The following is a 20,391-nucleotide window of genomic DNA, read 5'->3' on the forward strand; positions in this document are numbered from 1 at the left end:
ACTTTCGACATCTTGTTTTCAGAGTTGACATGGGACCTATGATTATCGGCGGGTCCAGCGACAGTTTGAACCTTGCGTTAATTCTCCTAGTCTTCCCGTACAGTGTTGACAGAGCTTTATTAGATCATTCATCATTTATGTGTGTAAATGCGGCGATTCAATATTGAGAACCAAACTGTGTTTGACTCTCTTTTGATTGAGTGTGTATACCTTTCTTTTGCAACGTCACAGCCCGAGTTTTTGCCAACCCAGATTGGAAAACTATTTTTGGTAACAATGTAACCAAACTTGTTGATTTTGTTTAAAAACAAAACAACTTATTATGAGAGGTATTTTATTTAATTGAAAGTTTGCGGAAAATGTTGAATTTGGTTATAAACATCTGTCTTTACGATTTGGTGTTTTACTATATGGGTACGTTCAGACGTGGGGTTAAACTAGTCCTTAATCCGAGCACCGCGGGTGTCCAAAAGATAAACATGACTTAGTCCAAAATTGGCTTGCGTTCACACAGTGAGTTTATTCTGGTCAAGCGGACTAAACTAGCCCACGATGTTGATTATTGGGTCATGCATCGGCAAACCTTACCATTGCTGGTTCCGGTTTGTTACATTGTCCATGCGTTTTCCACAGGGTTTCGATCCGCTATCGTCTCTACGAACCTCATGGTCATCATGTATTCCATCATTAAAGACGGCTAAATCACTTCATATCCTCGTCTAGGTTCCTAGACCATTGGTGTTGCGTGGTCACACACTGTAATGAACGAACGCTAGCGGGCGCTCTGTTTCTCTGATTTCCGGTGGGGAGATCCGGAAATTAGAGAAACAGAGCGCCCGCCAGCGTTCGTTCATTACAAGCGTGTACCGTTTTTGCCGTGCATAATCGGAACGTTCGTTGTGTGTGACCACGCAACACCTATGGTCTAGGAACCTAGACTATTCATATCCTTGCTTGGCCCCAGCACAAACGCAATTCTATTGTGCCCGCTGAAGTTTCCGTTCCACACTGCCCTCGATGAACGAAACATTTACACGTTGTTGTTGAAAGCTTCAAATTATTTTCGAGTGTGAACTTTTGTAAATATATCACAACTTAGTCATTGGGAAGTCGTAGCCTACACAGATTCTCATGTTACGTTAAAAATTGTTTTTCAATTCAACATTAGTCTGCTACTCGTATAACTGTATAAGGGCAGGAACCAGATACAACCTAGTTTTCGAATCCAAACTTTGGTCTTAATTGTCGATCCCGTGTGTGTATCTTAGCTGTGATTAGATGCCACTTTCTTCAAAGCAAAACCCGTTCGTTATCATAAAGTAGCGTTGCACACAGAAGAAGTGAATTTAAAAACTAAATAGTGCTACTAAAAATGAGAACTTGTTTTCGTGCGACGTCCATTTCAAACATTTTCGGCGAAGGGGAATACCGGGGCCCCAACACTTAATGGTAACATAAAGGGAAGGCAGCGGAGAGACGCAAGGAGATAATAGTATAGCTCCATGGATTCATGCAGACACCACCCAATACTCGCTGCCGATCCATCCATACACGTGGAATGACGTCACCTTTGTTGCCGCGGTCATTTTGGGCTAAAATAGACCGGAAGTAGCAGGTCAGTTGCGTTCCAACGATGGTTTACTGGGCCTCGCAGCGGGGGGTTGGTCGTAAAACCTGGGCTAAGAATACATGATGACCATGAGGTTTGTAGAGACGATAGCGGATCGGAACCCTGTGGAAAACGCATGGACAATGTAACAAACCGGAACCAGCAATGGTAAGGTTCGCCGATGCATGACCCAATAATCAACATCGTGGGCTAGTTTTAATAGTCCGCTTAACCAGAATAAACTCACTGTGTGAACGCAAGCCAATTTTGGACTAATCTTTTGGACACCCGCGGTGCTCGGATTAAGGACTAGTTATAGGAGGTAGGTTGTCAGCCTTGTCATTCAATCGCCCCAAACAGGGGTTAATGCTTCTCGCAGCGGACTCTGCTTGCCTTGAAAAACAGCACAACAGTCCTACATAAGGTAAGCAATTGCAGCCAAATTTTTTAGTTAAGGCAATGGACACTATTGATTATTACACAAATTATGGTCAACAGCTAGTCAGACCGTGGAGGAAGGAGACCAAGTATTGTATTTGTAACTTGTAAGTTACATGTTACTACACATGTATTTTGATAAAGTGCGAGATTCGAGTATGGTCCTACAGCAAGCAACCATCCTCATCGGGTTGTTTTCATCTCTTTCTGGGTGAAGCCCTCCTCCAGCAGTGTCCATTCCCTCTTCTGCCACAGTGTCTTTCGACTCCATGTTGTCGAGATCATTTGGTGATTTCATCTTTCGCTGCATGCATGCTGTCTTTCACTTTTTCCTCTTGCAATTAGGCCTACCTGTCATTGGTTCTCGTTCTGTGAGTGTCTCGATCGATGTCTTGCTCTTTTCCTTTATATCTTCGACCTTTGGTGTTGTCTTCATATTGTGTCGATATTAAATGTGCTCCTTCTCTTGGTCATTGACCATCGATACTCTGTTAGAATACACTGATTACGTATTCGTCTATCTGGGACTATTTAAAGCCATTGGATACTTTCGTTAAACGGTATTGTCCAAGGCCCACACTTTGTGTACCACAACTTATGTATAAAATAACAAACCTGTGAAAATTTAGGCTCAATCAGTCATCGGAGTCGGGAGAAAATAACGGGAAAACCCACCCTTGTTTGCCCACGTTTCGCCGTGTCATGACATGTGTTTAAGATAAATCCGTAATTCTCGCTATCGAGAACTGATATTGTTTTAATGTTTTCTCAAAAAGTAAAGCATTTCATTGAATAATATTCCCAGATAAGTCTTTCACCACTACCTTCTGTAAACCCTGTAAATTATTTGTAAATCTGTGAACTTTACAAAAAAATTCTGTACCGAAAGTGTATAATGGTTTTGAGGCACTGGACACTATTGGTAATTACTTCAAATAATTGTTAGCATAAAAAGTTACTTGGTAACAAGGAATGAGGAGCTGGTGATAGTATAAAACATTGTGAGAAACGGCTCCCTCTGAATTAACGTAGTTTTCGAGATAGCCACTAAAATATTTGAACCTGATTTCGAGACCTCTCCCGAAATCGAGCATCTGGAACACACAACTTCGTGTGACAAGGGTATTTTTCTTCTGTTATTATCTTGCAACTTCGACGACCAATTGAGTTCAAATTTTCACAGGTTTGTTATTTTATACATATGTAGAAATACACCAAGTGAGAAGACTGGTCTTTGACAACTACCAATAGTGTACATGTTGTCTTCTTTGCGTTTAAAGGCGCTTTCAAACCAACCCACCAATCCACCCTTCCCCCCCCCTCTCCACCAACCCCCTTATGATCTTATTCTTATTGAGGCAAATGAAATTAGCAATGGTATTTGTGGGACATCATCTCAACTTTGACAGTATTTTAGTATAAATATATTTATCTCGGAGATTGGTCGAGCTGAAGTAACCAATCAAGAGATAATCGGTTTTTAATTTACGTTATCAATAATAATAATACGGTATATCGGTAGATTCTGTCCCCAGAGATCCGGTGTCGCATACAATTATGTCCTCTATGCAATACTATCCAGAGGCATTACTGCATATGCAATAATGTCCGCCGGACGGTTTTGCATATGCAATTGTGTCCGCCCGGACGCTGCTGCATAATGTGTCCGCATAATTGTGTCCGCCCCTTGAAAACCGTCCTTGCAGTAAATTAAGCGCCCTTGATAGACGGAACACGTTCGCCATTTTTTACAAGCTATTAAAGTGTATGTCATGAATGACATGGGAAATGTTCGGCCGTTGGGTATTCGCTGCAATCATAAAACACGTGAATATTAATCCTGCATAAAATAGGTTCAATCATTGCATGCACGCTCGCTTACGTGCACACATATTATATGTACAGTCATGCACATGTCCGCCGAACGGATTTTGTATAGCCCCGGACACGATTGCATAGGCAAAAGTGTCCGGAGCGGACAGTATTGCATGGCGGACACAATTGCATCTGACACCGGTCCGCCATATGGCAAACTGTGTACAAACTTTTTCTGATAGCGCCCTCTTTTAAACTTTCCTCCTCAGCCCATGTTAATTTTCCATTGAGGATCGGGCAGAATTCCCGGGGCGCCGGCATTAGGGCGCACTTTATCTGCCAATCTAGCTCAATCAAAAAAACTCTCATTTGTGTTTACGGCCAATAATCTGAAAATGTATGTTTTAAGAAATTGATGGAGTTGGGAAATGTCGTATGAGTCTCCAATTAAAGTAGGCAAAAAGTTCCAGATAAGGGGGTATTAGACAAGGCCCTAGTTCACCTTAAAGCGGCAAGGCGAGTCCTGTGAATAAACAGTAAACTGCCCGATAACATCAGACCTGGCCTTTTTACCTTTTCTTACCTTTTTTCTATTGATTTAAAATATTTCTCATGAGAGTTTGATGGACTGATTCGCAGATGCTTCAAAGTTTAACCGCGTTCGAGACCCTGTCCTCTTCCGAATAAAGAAACCCTTAAAACCCTTTGCCCTGCTGCCTTCCTTTGCCAACATTCCACCCCATAACAAAGTCAAGTTCGCCCTCTATTGTCGATGATCTATAGACGATGTGACCTATGTTTACATTTAAACCGCCCTCTGTTGACAAAACACTATACACGTCATGTTTCGCCGGGCACTGAGTTGCGTAGTCATAGTAAGATTGCGTACACTTTCTAGCTGGCTGCCAAAACACAAAGGTTTTGCCCGGCGGTATGCGGGCGAATCATGTTATGGTTTTCGTGTGACGTCAGAAGTCACATCGTCTATATGAACTGTTGTATGAGTTGTATGTTCTCTACCCACCACTATAGACCTTTCTTTTGTTGATAAACAAACCGCCTTGGTTGGCATGGTCGGCCGAATGTTAGTAAAACACTAAATCTTAAAAACAGATGTTTTAACCAAATTCAGCATTTTCTGCAAATTTTCAATTAAATAAAATACCTCTCACAATTATTTGTTTTGGTGTTAACAAAATCAACAAATTTGGTTACATTGTTACAAAAAATAGCGATCTTTTCTTAATTTGCACTTACGGCTTTCCATAGTTTTCCAATCTGGGTTGGCAAAAACTCGGGCTGTGACGTTGCAAAAGAAAGGTCTATAACCTCTTGCAGAGCAGCTGCCTTACTTTGCCGACATTCCCACCCACAAGTTCGCCCTCTATTGTCGATGATGAGAACTGTTTTATTCCTCTAATAATGGGTTATTGTATCTACTGTACACGTCCACACACAGTCGACCTGTTTTGACCGGTATAGAAGTAGTCCAACAACGTCACCGTAGTGTCCACTGAGGAGTCCAACCTTGATGAACTGCTCTTAAAGATTCCCGATGGGTTCCGCAAAAGGAATCGACCCCTCTCAGTCGTTTGTTTTGCCCCGTCTCCAGTCAGCGGGCACGGCATCCAACTTGGCCCTCAATGAGCAAATCATTCAGATGATCGCAAATGGGAAGAAGGTTTATCACTTCGCTTTTGGTCAGTCTCCGTTTCCAGTCGCTGATGGAGCTCGCAAGGCACTGGTTAACCATGCATCAAAAAATGCATATCTACCCGTAGCAGGTATAGTAATTCTTCGTATCACTATGACATTGACCTTAAAGACACTGGACACTATTGGCTATTGGTAATTGTCAAAGACCAGTCTTCTCAATTGGTATAATCTCAACATTATGCATAAAATAAACAACTTGTGAAAATTTGAGCTCAATTGGTCTTCGAAGTTGTGAGATAGTAATGAAAGAAAAAACACCCTTGTCACACGAAGTGAATGTGAACAGGGAGTGCAGAAATGTTGCACTAATTACTCTGAAAGTGGTCAAAAGTGGACCATCAAACCGTAGTAGAGTTCTGCGGTTGGCAGAGCCGTGAATTTGAGTCTTGCTATCACCAGCCCTGGTCGGGCAGATTTGAGGGAAATTTTGCCTGCGATATTAATACATGCATGGTTTATTTGCACGTGAGTTAGAATGTGACGAGAACATACACTTGTATATATTTTGGCTGTACAGGGCCATCACAGATTCGAAATTTTAAAAAGAACATTGGTAGAATAACAAAACGACGTTCAAAATTGTCAAAATGATCATGGTTGCTTGTTATTTTACCTAAATTTGCGATGGCAATTAGTGACTATGCCAAATTCATTGGTTGGTGTATTACCAAAGGCAGTTTATAGTTCACTTAACAAATATATTACTGACTTAGAAGTCCTGCCCACAACCATTCGACGTTGAACAGTTCAGGTTCGGTGCACTATTATAGAACATTTACAGCGAAAGATCTGCTTGGTTTCGTGAGATCAATGAAAGAATGTTCCAGTCGAGGAAGCGTAACGGAGTTGAATATATAGAACACCATTCGATGTCTAACTAGTTCTCCCACTTCCCGCACTTTGTTTAACCCATAAAACACCAAAAATTTGTCTTGCGATGAATTTTATTGCTTTGTGAAATCGGCCCCTGACGTGAACAATGGTAACTTCACGTTCACGTACACGTAGAACATACAGCGTATACGCTCCCTATATAGTGGCTATAGATAACACAATATTTCAGAGGTCATTCGGCAGGTTTAGCTGCATGTTACGCGAGCAAATACGTGAACGTCAGAAAATTGTGTTGTTAAAATCTCACGTTTTTTAGCAACGTGAAGCTACCATTTTTTTCACAGAACTCGTGTAATTACTGAGTATACATTAGAGAGGTTTAGCTGCAGTTATTGTGTTGTTAAAATCTCACGTTTTTAGCATACATGAACGTCCTATTTTTCACGTCAGGTACGTACGTGCACACATCATACGTGAACACAAAAATAAATAAGCCCTAAGCGGTGACGTCACCAAGAAATAACACAATTTGTTCACGTTCACGTTTTTGCTCGCGTAACGTGCAGCTAAACCTCCCTAGTGCTAACACACATCAGTGTATTGGTATGCCCTCAATTATTCTATCAGAGTATATGAAACGATATCCACATTTCACATTAGGCTTACTTGAACTTCGAGCCCAAATATGTGAGTTTCACTCGGAGCTAGACGGACTTCACGAACTGGATCCCAACTTGGTTGTGGTGGGACCCGGAACCAAACAACTCATATTCCTTCTCGTTCAAGTTTTCAACGGAGGTAAGTGGTAAAAAAGAAAGAGGAAATGTTACATAAATAAAGTTATAGTAAGATATCCTATAAACCAAAACACAAATTATATGAAATGTAAACGAATATAAACAGTTAAATTTTAAACATTACTTATTTGTAAAATAAATTACGTGTATTCCAGTTACGGAGTATTATTCTTCCTGCAGGGATCGCTCCGGGTTTTGCTGAAATCTCAAAAACGCGAACATCTTTTTAAGTGAAATTTTCACGGTTAGTTTTACTGTTAATATCTATAGGAATAAAACAATCAAACGGTTTCAAAAAACAAAATACTGTCCCTTTAAAGGGTTTTGGTTCCTTTGTATATTTTTTGCAATGACATAAATCCATACACACTTTGAACGAAAATATGTAATATAATTTACCTATAGAATTTCAGTTGCATTAGTCGTTTTTTTTTTTAGAAAAGGTGAAAATCACAGAGCAATGTTTTTAGGAGAGTCGTGTAAATCCATTGTACATGCTAAAATAAATTTTCGTGACATTGTTTTACTCATTTCTCAAAAGTAAAGCACCTTATCGGTCATATATTTTTAAGGGGATCGAGCTTTCTACTTTCATTATCTTCAAACTGTGTAAATTAATGTAAATCTTTGGGGATTGTGTTTTGTGTCCCACAGAAAGTACCAAGACCCTTCCAAACAAACAAACAAACAAACAAACAAACGGTTTAAACAACCAAAGATATTATTTCCCTTTAACTAGAATTTCCCAAGCAGATCATGGGGTTTTATTTAGGAATTTGGACAGTGTAAACGAACTTTAAGGTTCGTAACGTCTGTTTGTGTTTTTTTGTAAAACTATTTGTGGGTTGTTTGACTTTGCAGATGTATTTATTCTATCACCCACCTGGATTACGTATAAACCAATCACAAATCTGGCCGGTAAGCACGTGACTGCAATTAGTTCATCGAGAGAGGACAGCTGGAAACTCTCATCAGATGCGCTGGAAAAGGTAACCGTTCCTCTTTCTTCCTTCATTTGTTTGTTGTTGTCACTCGTCTTTGCCATTTTCTTCTTAAACCCTTAGAGGGTTTTGGTAGTTTGTGGCCATGACATGATTCCCTTATTACTGTGTATGAAGATGTATAATGTAAGATAATTTACCTGTAGATGTTTCACCTTCCAATTCGTCACGGTTTTTGAGGGGGGAAAGTGAAAATCGTAGAGCAACATTGTCAGGAGAGTCGCGAAAATTCGGTGTTCATGCCATTAACAAAATTGTCACACTCATTTAAAAAAAAAAAAAAAATACAGCACCTCAGCAAGTAATGTTTTAAGGAAAGCTTTCCACCTTTAACATCTATTATATCGTTGCGGTACCCGCTGCCAAAACATAGGATTCGAACTGCCTCTAGCTACCGGGCAACCTCGGTAGTCTAGTTGGTAAGACACTGCTCTTACTAGAATTGCAAGGGTCGTGGGTTCGACTCCCACGCGAGTAACATGCCTGTGATATTTTTTTCACAGGACTCGGGAAAGTACTGAGTATACAGTGCTAACACACATTGGTGTATGGGTAAAAACCAAAATTAATGTTCTTTATCCCCGATGCAAATTTAACATCTATTATACTTTCCACCCTCATTATCTTTAAACCGTGTACGTTTCAAATGTTAATCTGTGGACGTTTGTGTTTTGGTGTTGTACAACAAAAATACCCAAACCCTTTATGAGAGGTGGCTCTTCAACCTAGGCTAAGTCATATTATTTCGGAAGAGCTCGTCATCGAGGGATTAGTTTAGTAAAGAGTGAACACCGATTGTAACAAGACAATTTGTATGCTGTGTGGCTAGGTGTAGAATTGGGGAACTTTTTTTATATTTTTGTATTTTACAATATCTGGCGGAGTACCGACTGCTTAAGGAAAAACGCATGAGTAAGGTTGCTTTCTAGGTCTTCATGTATCTGTTCACTTTTAATTGTACTTAAATGAACAAGGGGTTTGGGGTGGGGTGGAAGTGGAGCGTTGCCTTCCGGGGAAAAAAACACCAGGTTTTGTGAATCCTCGGCTTATTTTATTGGATTTGTTCGATCATGTAAGAGGTTTTTCAAGTCATTCTTTTTTTTCTTTTTTGTTAACACATGCATACAGGCACTTTCTTCCAGCAATTCTTCAAGTCACAAACTGTTGATATTCTGTAACCCGGACAATCCAAGTAAGTGTATTTGAACAAAGACCATTTGACTCTACCAACTGAGCTGTGTAGAGGCTATTCAATGTTAAATAATAATATAATATCGAAGTCTTATATAGCGCACGTATCTACCAAACAAGGTACTCAAGGCGCTGGGTATATACAAACTTTCAGAAAGATTGGTAGTTGCAGTGATGAAGTTTGAGACCCAATTAGTTAGCATAGTTTTCGAGAAAGAAGTAATTTTCCACTAAAATAATTGAAATTGATTTTGAGACCTCGGAATTAGATTTTGAGGTCCCGAAATCAAGCAGCTGAAAGCACTCAACTTCGTGTGACAAGGGTGTTTTTTCTTCCATAATTATCTCACAACTTCTACGACCAATTGAGCTCAAATTTTCACAGGTTTGTTGAGTTACACCAAGTGAGAAGACTGGTCTTTGACAATAACCAAAGGTGTCCAGTGTCTTAAACAGACCACGGTAGCCAAGCGGCCATAAACAAATAGACCTTAATGGCGTGCAGTAAAAATAAAAATGGTGTTGTCTGACACTACTGTTTTATGTTTGGTTTTGAAATGCTTTTATTTGCTTGCAGTCACACCCGTATATATATAGGCCGTAGTGCACGGTCTGTATCTAGTTCAGATGAACGAACCCTAGCATGAAAAAGGTTGTGAACACTGACAATAGATCTCGCGATCATTTAAAACCTGGGCCCAATTGAAAGCCATATTATTACGGAACAGAACAAACAAAACAAGTTCACAGATTTACAATTAACTTACATGGTTTACAGAAGGTAATGGTGAAAGACTTCTCTTGAAATGTTACTCCATTAAATGCTTTACTTTTTTGGGAAAAAACATTAAAACAATTATCAATTCTCGATATCGAGAATTACGGATTTATTTTAAACGCATGTCATGACACGGCGAAACGTGCGGAAACAAGGGTGGGTTGTCCCGTTATTTTCTCCCGACTCCGATTGAAATAAACTCGGGCAATTTAAAGGGTCCAATGTGCGAATCGCACGAGACCACACAGTCTATTACATTCTATTTATGACTCGTCATTTAAACACAGTTATTTGTGTTTGACTACATCGGTTTTATCTATTGCACGGTAATTTAATAAGGGCAATCTTTTTTACGACATTTTATGACTGATTAAACATTAACAGTTAAGTCACTTCGTGCATTCATTAAAGGCACTGGATACACCTTTAGTAATTGTCGGTCTTCTACTCACTTGGTGTATCTCAACATAAGCATAAAATAACAAACTTGAGAACATTTGAGCTCAATTGGTCGTCGCAGTTGCGAGGTATAGCAATGAAAGAAAAAACACCCTTACACGAAGTTTTGTGCCTTCTCCATCAGATGCTTGATTTCGAGACCTCCAGAATTTAATTATGAGGTCTCGAAAATCAACTTCTTTCTCGAAAACTACATTACTTCAGAGTGAGCCGTTTCTCACAATGTGGTATACATGTACTATCAACAGCTCTGTTTTGTATGCATATAATTAATTTGAGTAACTACCAATAGTGTCAAGTGCCTTTAACGCAGATGACGTGTCATAATGTGTGGAAGTAAAGGTACCTGACAACTTTGAGCTGGGCCCAATTTCATAGAGCTGCTTGGGGACTGAAAATAGCTATAAGCATAACAACATAAGTATGCTTACCATCAGAATAAAGTTACCAGCCAAACTACATGTCACAAGTGCTGCATAGCAAAATATTTTTGAGAAATATTTTCTGATTAACCAGCTCTGTGACATTTGCCCCTGTCATGGTTTGCACAATGCTGAAACAACAACTGCGGTGAATTAATAATAGTAAGACAATCAAATCTAGCCATACACCCCACGTTTACTGCTAGAAATGCACCAAAGCCGAGTTCTTAATTGGCAAAATTGGGTTCATTTCTTGATTTTATATATATATAAGCTATTACTTATAAGTGGAAAGAAAGTTGTGCCACACATTTTATTTTTCGATGTCATGTCCATGTTTGCTTGGAAAGAATTGCCCAGTAAAGATTACCGCCGAATATGTTATGTAGGCCTAGGACAAAAAAGAAGAAAAAGTACAACACAACGACAACGCACTAAAAAGGGACCCCACTAAAACCGGCAACTAAAACCGCAACCGGCAGTTATACAGCAAAGGGAAACATCAGAGGCGTAAACAAACATTCATAAAATGAATGGAGAAAAAACGAAACAAAATGTGGGTTGCCTGCCGTGAAAAAGACACAAAGATCAATCACAGACTCGTCATGCAAAAATAGGAAGTGGAGCAACATATAGAGGGCGCACTTGAGTTCCCAATTTCTTAATTTAATCAAAAACTGTTTCCTGTTAGTTGTACAGATTCATTGTAGTATGAAAAGTGTGACGCAGTTCTAGCAAACCTTGTCTACTGGTACTAGTTTGTCACTCATTTCTAACGCGTATAGTTACTGCGGGTTTCACGTTTTACTCACTTGCATAACATCATATGCATTTGCGATGCCAAATGATGCTTTAGATAACTGAATGTTTATTCATGATTTTTCTTTGAGCTGACATTGCTTCTTTTTTTCTTATCTTTTCGATAGCTGGCACGTCGTATACAGCAGAAGAGCTTATTGCTTTAAGGTGAATAAAAAAGAACGGCAAGTTCCCTTGAAATATAGTATAGAATGTTAATATCGTGTCATGGACCGCATTCTAAAGGTTGCACTTAAGTTTTAAAGCGGGCACTGGACAAGTTCAAAGGTTAGAATCCTCACTTTTGGTGTGTACTATTGCATAAAATAAGAAGCCTGTCAAAATGTGGACTCAATTGGTCATCGAAGTTGCAAGAAAATGATGAATGAAACGACACCCATGGTGTACAAATGTGTGTGCCTTATAGATGAAGTCTTTTAACATTTTAGTGAAAAAAATACTTCATTCTCAAAAGCTAATTCAGAGGCAGCCGTTTCTCACAATGTTTTATAGTATCAACAGCTCTCCGCTGCTCGTTTCCAAGTAAGTTTTTATAACAAATTATTTTGAGTAATTACCAATAGGCCCAAGTGTCCAGTGCCTTAAAGGACCCCGAACTTAAGTTGAGCGATTAACCACCAACATGTTTGTACAAAACATCTGTCGCCCACACCTGTCGCTGAGCTACGCGTGAAAAGCTTATTTTGATCATAAGCTTTGAGCTATGTGCACTACGTGTATGTCAACCATTGTTACCATGGTGATTGGACTTAATCAATAAATCAATAGTAAACAATTTTTCAAAGTTCACTTGCAATTTCAATCTCGAGTTTTAGGTTGTGTTTTTTTTTTTTTTCATTTGGTGATATGTAATAATTGAAAGTAGATGTACGTGTGTATTATTTAGTTATTGCTGAAAATGTTTCAGACCGTAGATAATATGGCATCTGCGCTTGTATTTTTTTTCATGCAGTGTTGTTCTTCGGAAGCACAAAGTGGTCGTATTGAGTGATGAGATTTATGGCCACACAAAATACGACGGCGAGTTTCTGAGTCTGGCGAAGGTAAATGTGACAAGGTTCCAAAACAGCCTGGTTCTGTTGTTGGGTTTGTTTCTATAGTCCTATAAGATTTTGTTCTTCCTGGCTGTGGCTTTAGCTCTGAGTCTGTAAGGGTTTTGGCGCTGATCATGGACCAAATACGTAGATCTGCTTACCGCAGTGTGCGCTTAGGTGCAGCCTGTCTGACTCTGACACTACCTAAAGGCGCTCAGCTGATTATTAGGCTCTGCTGGTGACTCTGTCTTAGGTAGAGTTGATCCTACGTAAGGCTCTGACTTTGCCTATAGGGCTTTTACACTGCCTTAGCCTCTGACTCTTATTAGGGGGCTCTGTTTCTACCTAAGTCTATGAATACTCTGTCTTAGGCTCTGACTAGGTACTCAAGGAGCTGACTTTTAGGCTCTGGCTACTCTTTCTTAGGCTTTGCCTCTATAAGGCTCTAACTAAAAGCAGGTTGAAAACAAGTGTAAATGTGATTTTAAGACCGTCCATGTTTTGCTTCTTACAGTACTATCCGGAGGGCACCATACTATCCAGCGGTTTGTCAAAGTGTTTCAGTGCTGGAGGATGGAGGGTAGGTCACCCTTAGCCTTGACCATGGGCTTTGAAGTTTATTTTATTTTACGGTTTTCTTTTTCTTTGTTTCCTGTAATAGGAGACTTTCCAACGCTAGGTGGCAGCAGACATACCGGGTAAATTTCCATTGTTTACGTAGTTCTGAACATGCGCATAATTCTGAGAACATGCGCATAATTCTGAGAACAATGGATATACCCGGTAAGTCTGCTGCCCTCTATTGTCCCAGAAAGTCTCCCATTGCGCTATTGCTATTTCTGAAAGTTATATTAAATCCCTCATTGAATTATCTAGACATTCAATTTTCGAAAGAAGGTTCTTTTGAGGGAAATGGTGAGTGCCGTGTATGATTGCAAGGCTTTTCGTCTGTTGGTAGACGGGAGCATTTGCCGATTAGGAAATGTTAATTCTGAGGCAACGTACACACCTTAAACATATGCATTTCGTTCAAACCAAAATTATTTTTATTAACAACGAAGACAGAAATCATTTACGTACGATTGTTCTGTAGTGCAGTCTCAACGGCCGTCGTGTTCAAATAATGCTGTGTGTCAAGATGGTATACACGCTTGATACAAAGGTCATAACGAGGGAACTTAGTGACTGACGTTGAAAACAAATCCATCATTTGCTTCCCATACTGCGTTGTTTGCAGTCGGACTAACGAAATATAATATATAACTTTTCTTGATCTGCATACCAGCATATCCAAGCGTTGTGTATGAGAAGAAAATACGCAAATATGCGTCAAATTTGTGTGTCTTTCTTTAACTTCGTAAACCAACACGGTCCGCCATTTTGCAAAATGGCGACGGTTAGTTCACGAAAGAAAAGGAAAATCAAAGAATAATTGAGACAAAATTGTGTTGATCAGTGTATTCTACTGTAAAAACATCTTCCCAACCATATTTTGTCAATTCTTTTCAGGAACGCTTTTATAGCACAAATCGTTCAATACAAGGCCGTTTAATGTCCATGTATAATGTTCAAAGTTCAAGTTAAAATTTTACTGGGCCCAGCCACTTTGAGTACCCCTTCTCGTTTAGTTAATCTATTTTATTTGCAATTAGCAAGATTAAACTACAGAATATTTCTTGACTGCCTTCATTAATGTTATCCACTACATTGTCTTTCAGTGTGGATACAACATCTACCCAAAGGAGTTATCCGAAATCTACAAGGCAGTCTGTAGTGCTGCCAGCAACACGCATTCCTGCGCACCGGCACCCATGCAGTATGCAGCCCTTGACGTAGGTCATCAAGATTATGTAGATCATTCCAGAGCTGGGAATTGTTTCATTGATATCTTTTGAAAGCCTTTTGTTCTTTGAAAGACATAAACTTGACCAAATATAAAGGTCTACAAACCCGATGCCTTTTTAACACGTATTTTAGAAATATCAGCTTTGCGTGGTGTGTGGAAAGTCAAAGGGGACACGGGTGACAAGCAATGTGTTATAATCACCATTGTGTAACTACTTAGACTTGTGGACAAGTCGTTAAATGTCTGTCGTGATAGTGTTCCCACTCTATTCCGAATTCTCCCTGAGATTCCCACGGTATTTGCGCGAGACTGCTGGCCTCGCAAAACTACTGCTGTCACGACTACGGTCCCAGTTAATGGGGAGTAAAAGTCGGCAACCAGCAGTTCGAGCGAGAGCGGTGATCTCATACGAGAGCACTGCCGCCACAACTCGACTATCTCACCGCGGCACCGTTAACGATTTGTCCACAAGTCTAGTCACTACTCGTTTTAAACTTTGCTCGGGCACACCGGTCTAACTCATACAGCTAGTGGGCTTGTAGTCTGGTCCCCTGTCTTTACCCTCAAGGGTAAGTGTAAGAACGTCTGGTCTTACATGTCCAATGATTTCATTGGATAAACGTTCGGTGACGTACAGCTTTCCATAGCTGCGTTTGATTGGTCCGATGTGATGCACTTTCAATCGTAGGCATGCAGCGTGTGCATAATGTTTGCCATGTAATGTTGTGTTATTTACTATCTGTACAATGTCGTGTTACGTCAGACGTTCAGGAGTCAGGATACCTGGCAGCTGATGAGCTTGTGCATGTTCTTGTTCGGGATGTAGTGATGACTGAAACAGTTAAATTGCACCCTGACCAGTGCAATGCGTACTACCACAATACCATTTACGCACATAGTATAATGTTACTGATCGTTTGGCCCTCTTTTAACAAAGAATAATAAAACTACACATTGTATTTTATCCCATTCTTAAACTCGCAGCTTTTTAAATTATCAGAGAACACAAGGGAATACATAAAGGGCTGCAGATGCATCATGGGAGCTGTAGCTAAGATGTGTCATCGGTAAGCACGCCAATCAGGCAAACCACCACTCAGTGTTGAGTTATAATTAGAACTGGAAGACACAAGTTTAATGTAACAAGTTTTCTAAGATGCCAGCAAGCAAGAGTACTGCTATTATGCGATTGTGGCCTCCTTGTCCTCGTGTAGGGGGGGTCATTCTTGGAGTCGCCTCCATCACCTGTTCTCTTTCAATTGCCGCAGCTATTCTCAGCACTTGCACACACTCCATTTGTCACATTGACTGTCCAACCATGGTGGTTTGGTCCATGCCCATCGCAGCTTATAGGGCGACCTCTCTACCGTGACTTCTGACTGCCCTAAGGCAGACGGTCTGTAACTGTGTTGGATAGTCCTCCTTGACTCGTCACAATGAGCCCCAATTGAGCTTTACATAATTTGTAAGATTTATAAAATTAAAATAAAATTATAATAGTTTCGTCTTCCATTTTTTTCACAGTGAATTGGATGGTGTCGGGGTAAAGGCCATTCTGCCAGTGGGCGGGTATTACATTTTCCCAGACTTTGAGATCTTGCGTCCAGTCTTCAAGAAGAGAGGTATATCTACTAGCCAGCAGATGTGTGACGCCCTCTTCAGAGAACAAAACGTGGCGGTGAGTTGAGGATTTTAAGGACGAAATGATTTAAAGTAATATACCTTTATCGTATAAGGTGGCCATCTTGATTTTTTTTTCCCATTCACATCAATGTAACCAAACCGAGGCTGGAAGAAAAAATAGTCTGGTTCCTTTGTGTACATAGATCTTTGTAATTGGATACAGGGAACCGACCATGATAGTTGGTGTTGTGATATGGGACTTCTTTATCCTGCCCATGTATATTGAACACCACTGTGTTATCTTCCTTCTATTAAGTTGTATGAAAGAATAAAGACCATTGGTCAGGAGCTTGGAAAACAACCATTGTATATCGCCTTAATCACTTCCTAGACTCATATCACTTCAGTTGGGACCGTGATGAAGGTTTATTGTATGCATGTTGTAGTTAGAACCCACTGTTTGATTCAATCATTATCGTTAATTATTATAAACCTTAAAGTCACCTGGAAATATAATTTCTTTCAAACACAAGAGTATAATGCTTACGAACAATAAAACAATTTTTTAGTAATTGTTTGTCACGATTTATATGTTTAAAAAATATATAAAGTTGTTTGGGGGCTGACTCCGCCTACCCCTTTTGTGACGTCAATCGAGGCAGACTTTGCCTGCAATGCGTATAGTAAACACACGTGCAAAGTACATGTACGTCCAAGTCGTGAGTTGGTACATTTAAAAAAGTGTTTTTCTGCATTCAGCAGCAATACACCTGGTCGGCATTGCCGGAAAAAAACAAAAAAAATCTTTTTTTGAAACGTACAAACTCACGACTTGGTCCGTACATGTACTTTGCAATTGTGTTTACTCTACGCATTACAGGCAAAGTCTGCCTCGATTGACGTCACGAACAGCGCCCTCTCGGGTCGGGGTCTACTCATAAATTTGTAAATAACATAAGAACTGATTTTTTAAAACCTTAGTTAACTGTTTATTCACATTCCACTCATCAAAACACATATATTAGTGACAACAGCTTTAAAACTAACCTGTGGACATAGTTTCGAAAGTTGGTTGGCCTATAGCGTGTCTGACTTTGCCGAAAATCCGGAGCGGTTTAACGTCCACGCATGGAGCGGTTATACGTTTACGCTGGAAAAGTAAACCGCAATTGGGATTTGATTGTCTCATTGCAGCGTCAACTTAAACTCTAAATAAAAAGAGCCGCATCCATTTCTATCTACGAATTTCAATGGTTCTTTCTGATTTTGAGGTTCATTTCAGCCTTGATTAAGTTAAATAAAAAAGGAATAATGTTTTGACTTGAAGGTTATGCCTGGTGGTCCGGGGTTCCTGAGGCCGGTCAATGAATTCACCGTCCGTCTGTGTTTCGTGAATTTTGACGGAGGGGCCGCCTTAGCAGCATGGAGGAAGCAGGGGTGTAAGGAGGAATTGGACCAGCAGTTCCTTGAAGACTATTGCACTATGGCTGTACATGGGATACAGGTAAAGTAATCTTAAATTAATCTAAGCAAAATACGATTTCGATTCTGTTTCGTTTGTTTTTGTGTCACGATCTTTAAAATTTCCCAAACTCTTTTACAAAATTACAAAAATGCATGAGTCAACTGTCCTCAGACGTAAGCTAGCTAAGAAACTTTGGACCTCAAGATGCAATATTATTGACCTAACATCGTGTGAAAATAAGAAGAAACTGTAACTAGTAAAGCTTATGTTTACGACGGCTAGGAGTGTTGTCTAAAAGGAGCCGGTGTGTTCTCGACGTTTAGAACAGCAGATCGTCTGTGCATACCCTTGAAGATTTGGAAGAGGAGCAGCAGTGTATAATATCGTTCGCGGTGATAGTCTTTTTTCGTGCGTTACATTTTTTGGGTTGTGCGTGCTATCCGGTGGGCCGCGTGCGCCTTGACTATAAAGGCTATAGTGTATACTGTTCGAAACGTCCAGACCACAATGAGAGTTCTTTTTAGAGCCAATACTCATCCAGGATGAGTTTTTATACATGATTGTACCTCTGAAGTATTTCTTATCGTTGACTTAAAGGCACGTTTCAAATGTTGCGCTCTTGCCGTGTTGAATATAAATAATTTGAGTTTGGCAATAACGCGGCAATATAACGACAGGGCCTCCCTGACGAGCCGTGGTCAAGCTAAGTGCCTCTATTGCCGCGCCAAATTCAAAAAGTAGTTTCAAACGCCGTGTTCCTGTTTCGTCCGTGAATTCGACACGGCAAGAGTGCGACGTTTGAAACGGACCTTGCCGACTTATTGGCTGATTCTCATTCATAATAAGATTTTTAGAAACAACCAAGGGTCAAAAAGTGTGATACTAACCGTCTCGTTGCTGTTCCTCATTTCATTGCAGGCGATTGTTGATTGGGTCAAAAAGCTTCAAGCCTCCGGTTAAGTGAGTCAGTGCCGTCACAGTCCTCAGTTGTTGCTCGAATGAGGGGAACGTTATTGAAGCATTGGTTGGATTCGAACCATCTTCACACAAACAACCATGCCAGGAAGTCTTTAGTTGATGATAAAGCCTATCCAACTAATCAAAGTATTGGTCTAACTTTGACTGGAACCAGACGATCAATCAATCAGTCAATTAATGTTGCATCATATCACGAAGGACGTCTCTCAACAAATTAGTTGTAATGCTTTTAAATTTTTTACAAATCATGTATTCAGCCTACTGGCTTTGAGAACTATTTTTATTTTTTTATAAACCTTTTCAAATTTCAAATTAAAAATATATATATATATTATTAACCAAACAACGGGCGATATATTATTCTATCAGTAAGGAGGATATCCTTTTGGTAATTACTCCAAACATTAAGACCATAGCAACTTGGTGCACTATGTAGCACGGGAGAGCTGTTGATTTATAAAAACATTGCTGGAAACGACCCCCGTTGAAGTGATATATATTTAGAGAAAGATGTATTTTCACGAAAAAAAAGTTCAAACTGTCTCAGGCATTTGAAAACATACAAGGAAATCTATACAGCAAAGGTGTTTTTCTGAAATTCTTGTCATTTTTATGCACGTAATCGACAATGCCTTTGAAATTACCAAAAGTATATTCTGCCTTTTGAATGAGGTATGTTAATGTTTAACCTGTGAACTTGTATAATTATTTTAATGGGTGAAAAGTTTGTTTCCTACAGTAAACCCTTCTTGTTTGTTTTAAAACCAAACGAAATCTATAAAATTATTATAATGAAAGTAATAAGTTCCATATAGTATAAACAAATAAATAAAAGATCATTAAAGTTTTCGTTTTTCATTTTCATGATTTTCTTGTAGTGGTGCCCTGAGCATTTAAAATGGATCCGCCCCAAAATGTAAATTTTTAGCAATGTGTAAGATAGCCAACAATAATCTTGCTGTTAGCATTCCTCGTGCACTTAGCAAGCAGATACGGGGCGAACTCGCTAATTCGGGCAACTCTTATCATAAACTATGGGTTGAGACCTACGATTTGTAAAAATGCGTGTGGGCCGACCAAACTTAAAAGTTGTTAGAAGTTGTAGCCCTACACCCCCAAAAACCTACCATTCAGGTTCAATGTTTCAGGGTGATTTATTCCCACTAAAGAAAGTACATTGTAAATGATACAAAAATTACCCAATATGTATAGAATAAATCATAGGGTGGTCGTCACATTCTGTTTGTTTTGGGTTTGTTTCGAGTAACTGCGGATGAAATCTGCGGTGACACTTTTGTTTCGTACGCTAAATTTATTCGAAAACACTCAACAAATAATGAAAGTCTCTCAGCCTCTTGAAAAAAACAATCAAACATGTTTTCGGACAACTAAACTTCTTATTTTGTTTTGAATTTTTTGGCGAGTAAGCCCTTTTGAATCTGTTGCTAATTACCCCAAAGAAAGTATCCCAAATTTGCTGCCAGTTTTAATGAAGCAGTCAAAGCCAAACAGAAAACATACATTATCTAGTGTCTCCTCGCTCAAAACCCCGAGGTTCAGACATTT

The 20,391-nt window shown here is 39.6% G+C and overlaps 1 protein-coding gene across 1 annotated transcript; it reads left to right on the forward strand.

Moving 5' to 3' along the window:
- Positions 1-1,678: 1,678 nt before the first annotated feature.
- LOC117288448 (aspartate/prephenate aminotransferase-like) lies at positions 1,679-19,689 on the forward strand. The gene is made up of 13 exons (XM_033769315.1): positions 1,679-2,033; positions 5,322-5,646; positions 7,073-7,210; positions 8,071-8,198; positions 9,339-9,402; positions 11,987-12,026; positions 12,832-12,922; positions 13,428-13,493; positions 14,632-14,745; positions 15,744-15,826; positions 16,284-16,437; positions 17,710-17,886; positions 18,766-19,689. The coding sequence occupies exons 2-13, from the start codon at positions 5,418-5,420 to the stop codon at positions 18,805-18,807; spliced, it is 1,326 nt and encodes a 441-aa protein (XP_033625206.1). The 5' UTR covers positions 1,679-2,033; positions 5,322-5,417; the 3' UTR covers positions 18,808-19,689.
- Positions 19,690-20,391: the final 702 nt, after the last annotated feature.

This window comes from Asterias rubens, chromosome 3 (genome assembly GCF_902459465.1).
Source record: "Asterias rubens chromosome 3, eAstRub1.3, whole genome shotgun sequence".
NCBI lineage: Eukaryota > Metazoa > Echinodermata > Asteroidea > Forcipulatida > Asteriidae > Asterias > Asterias rubens.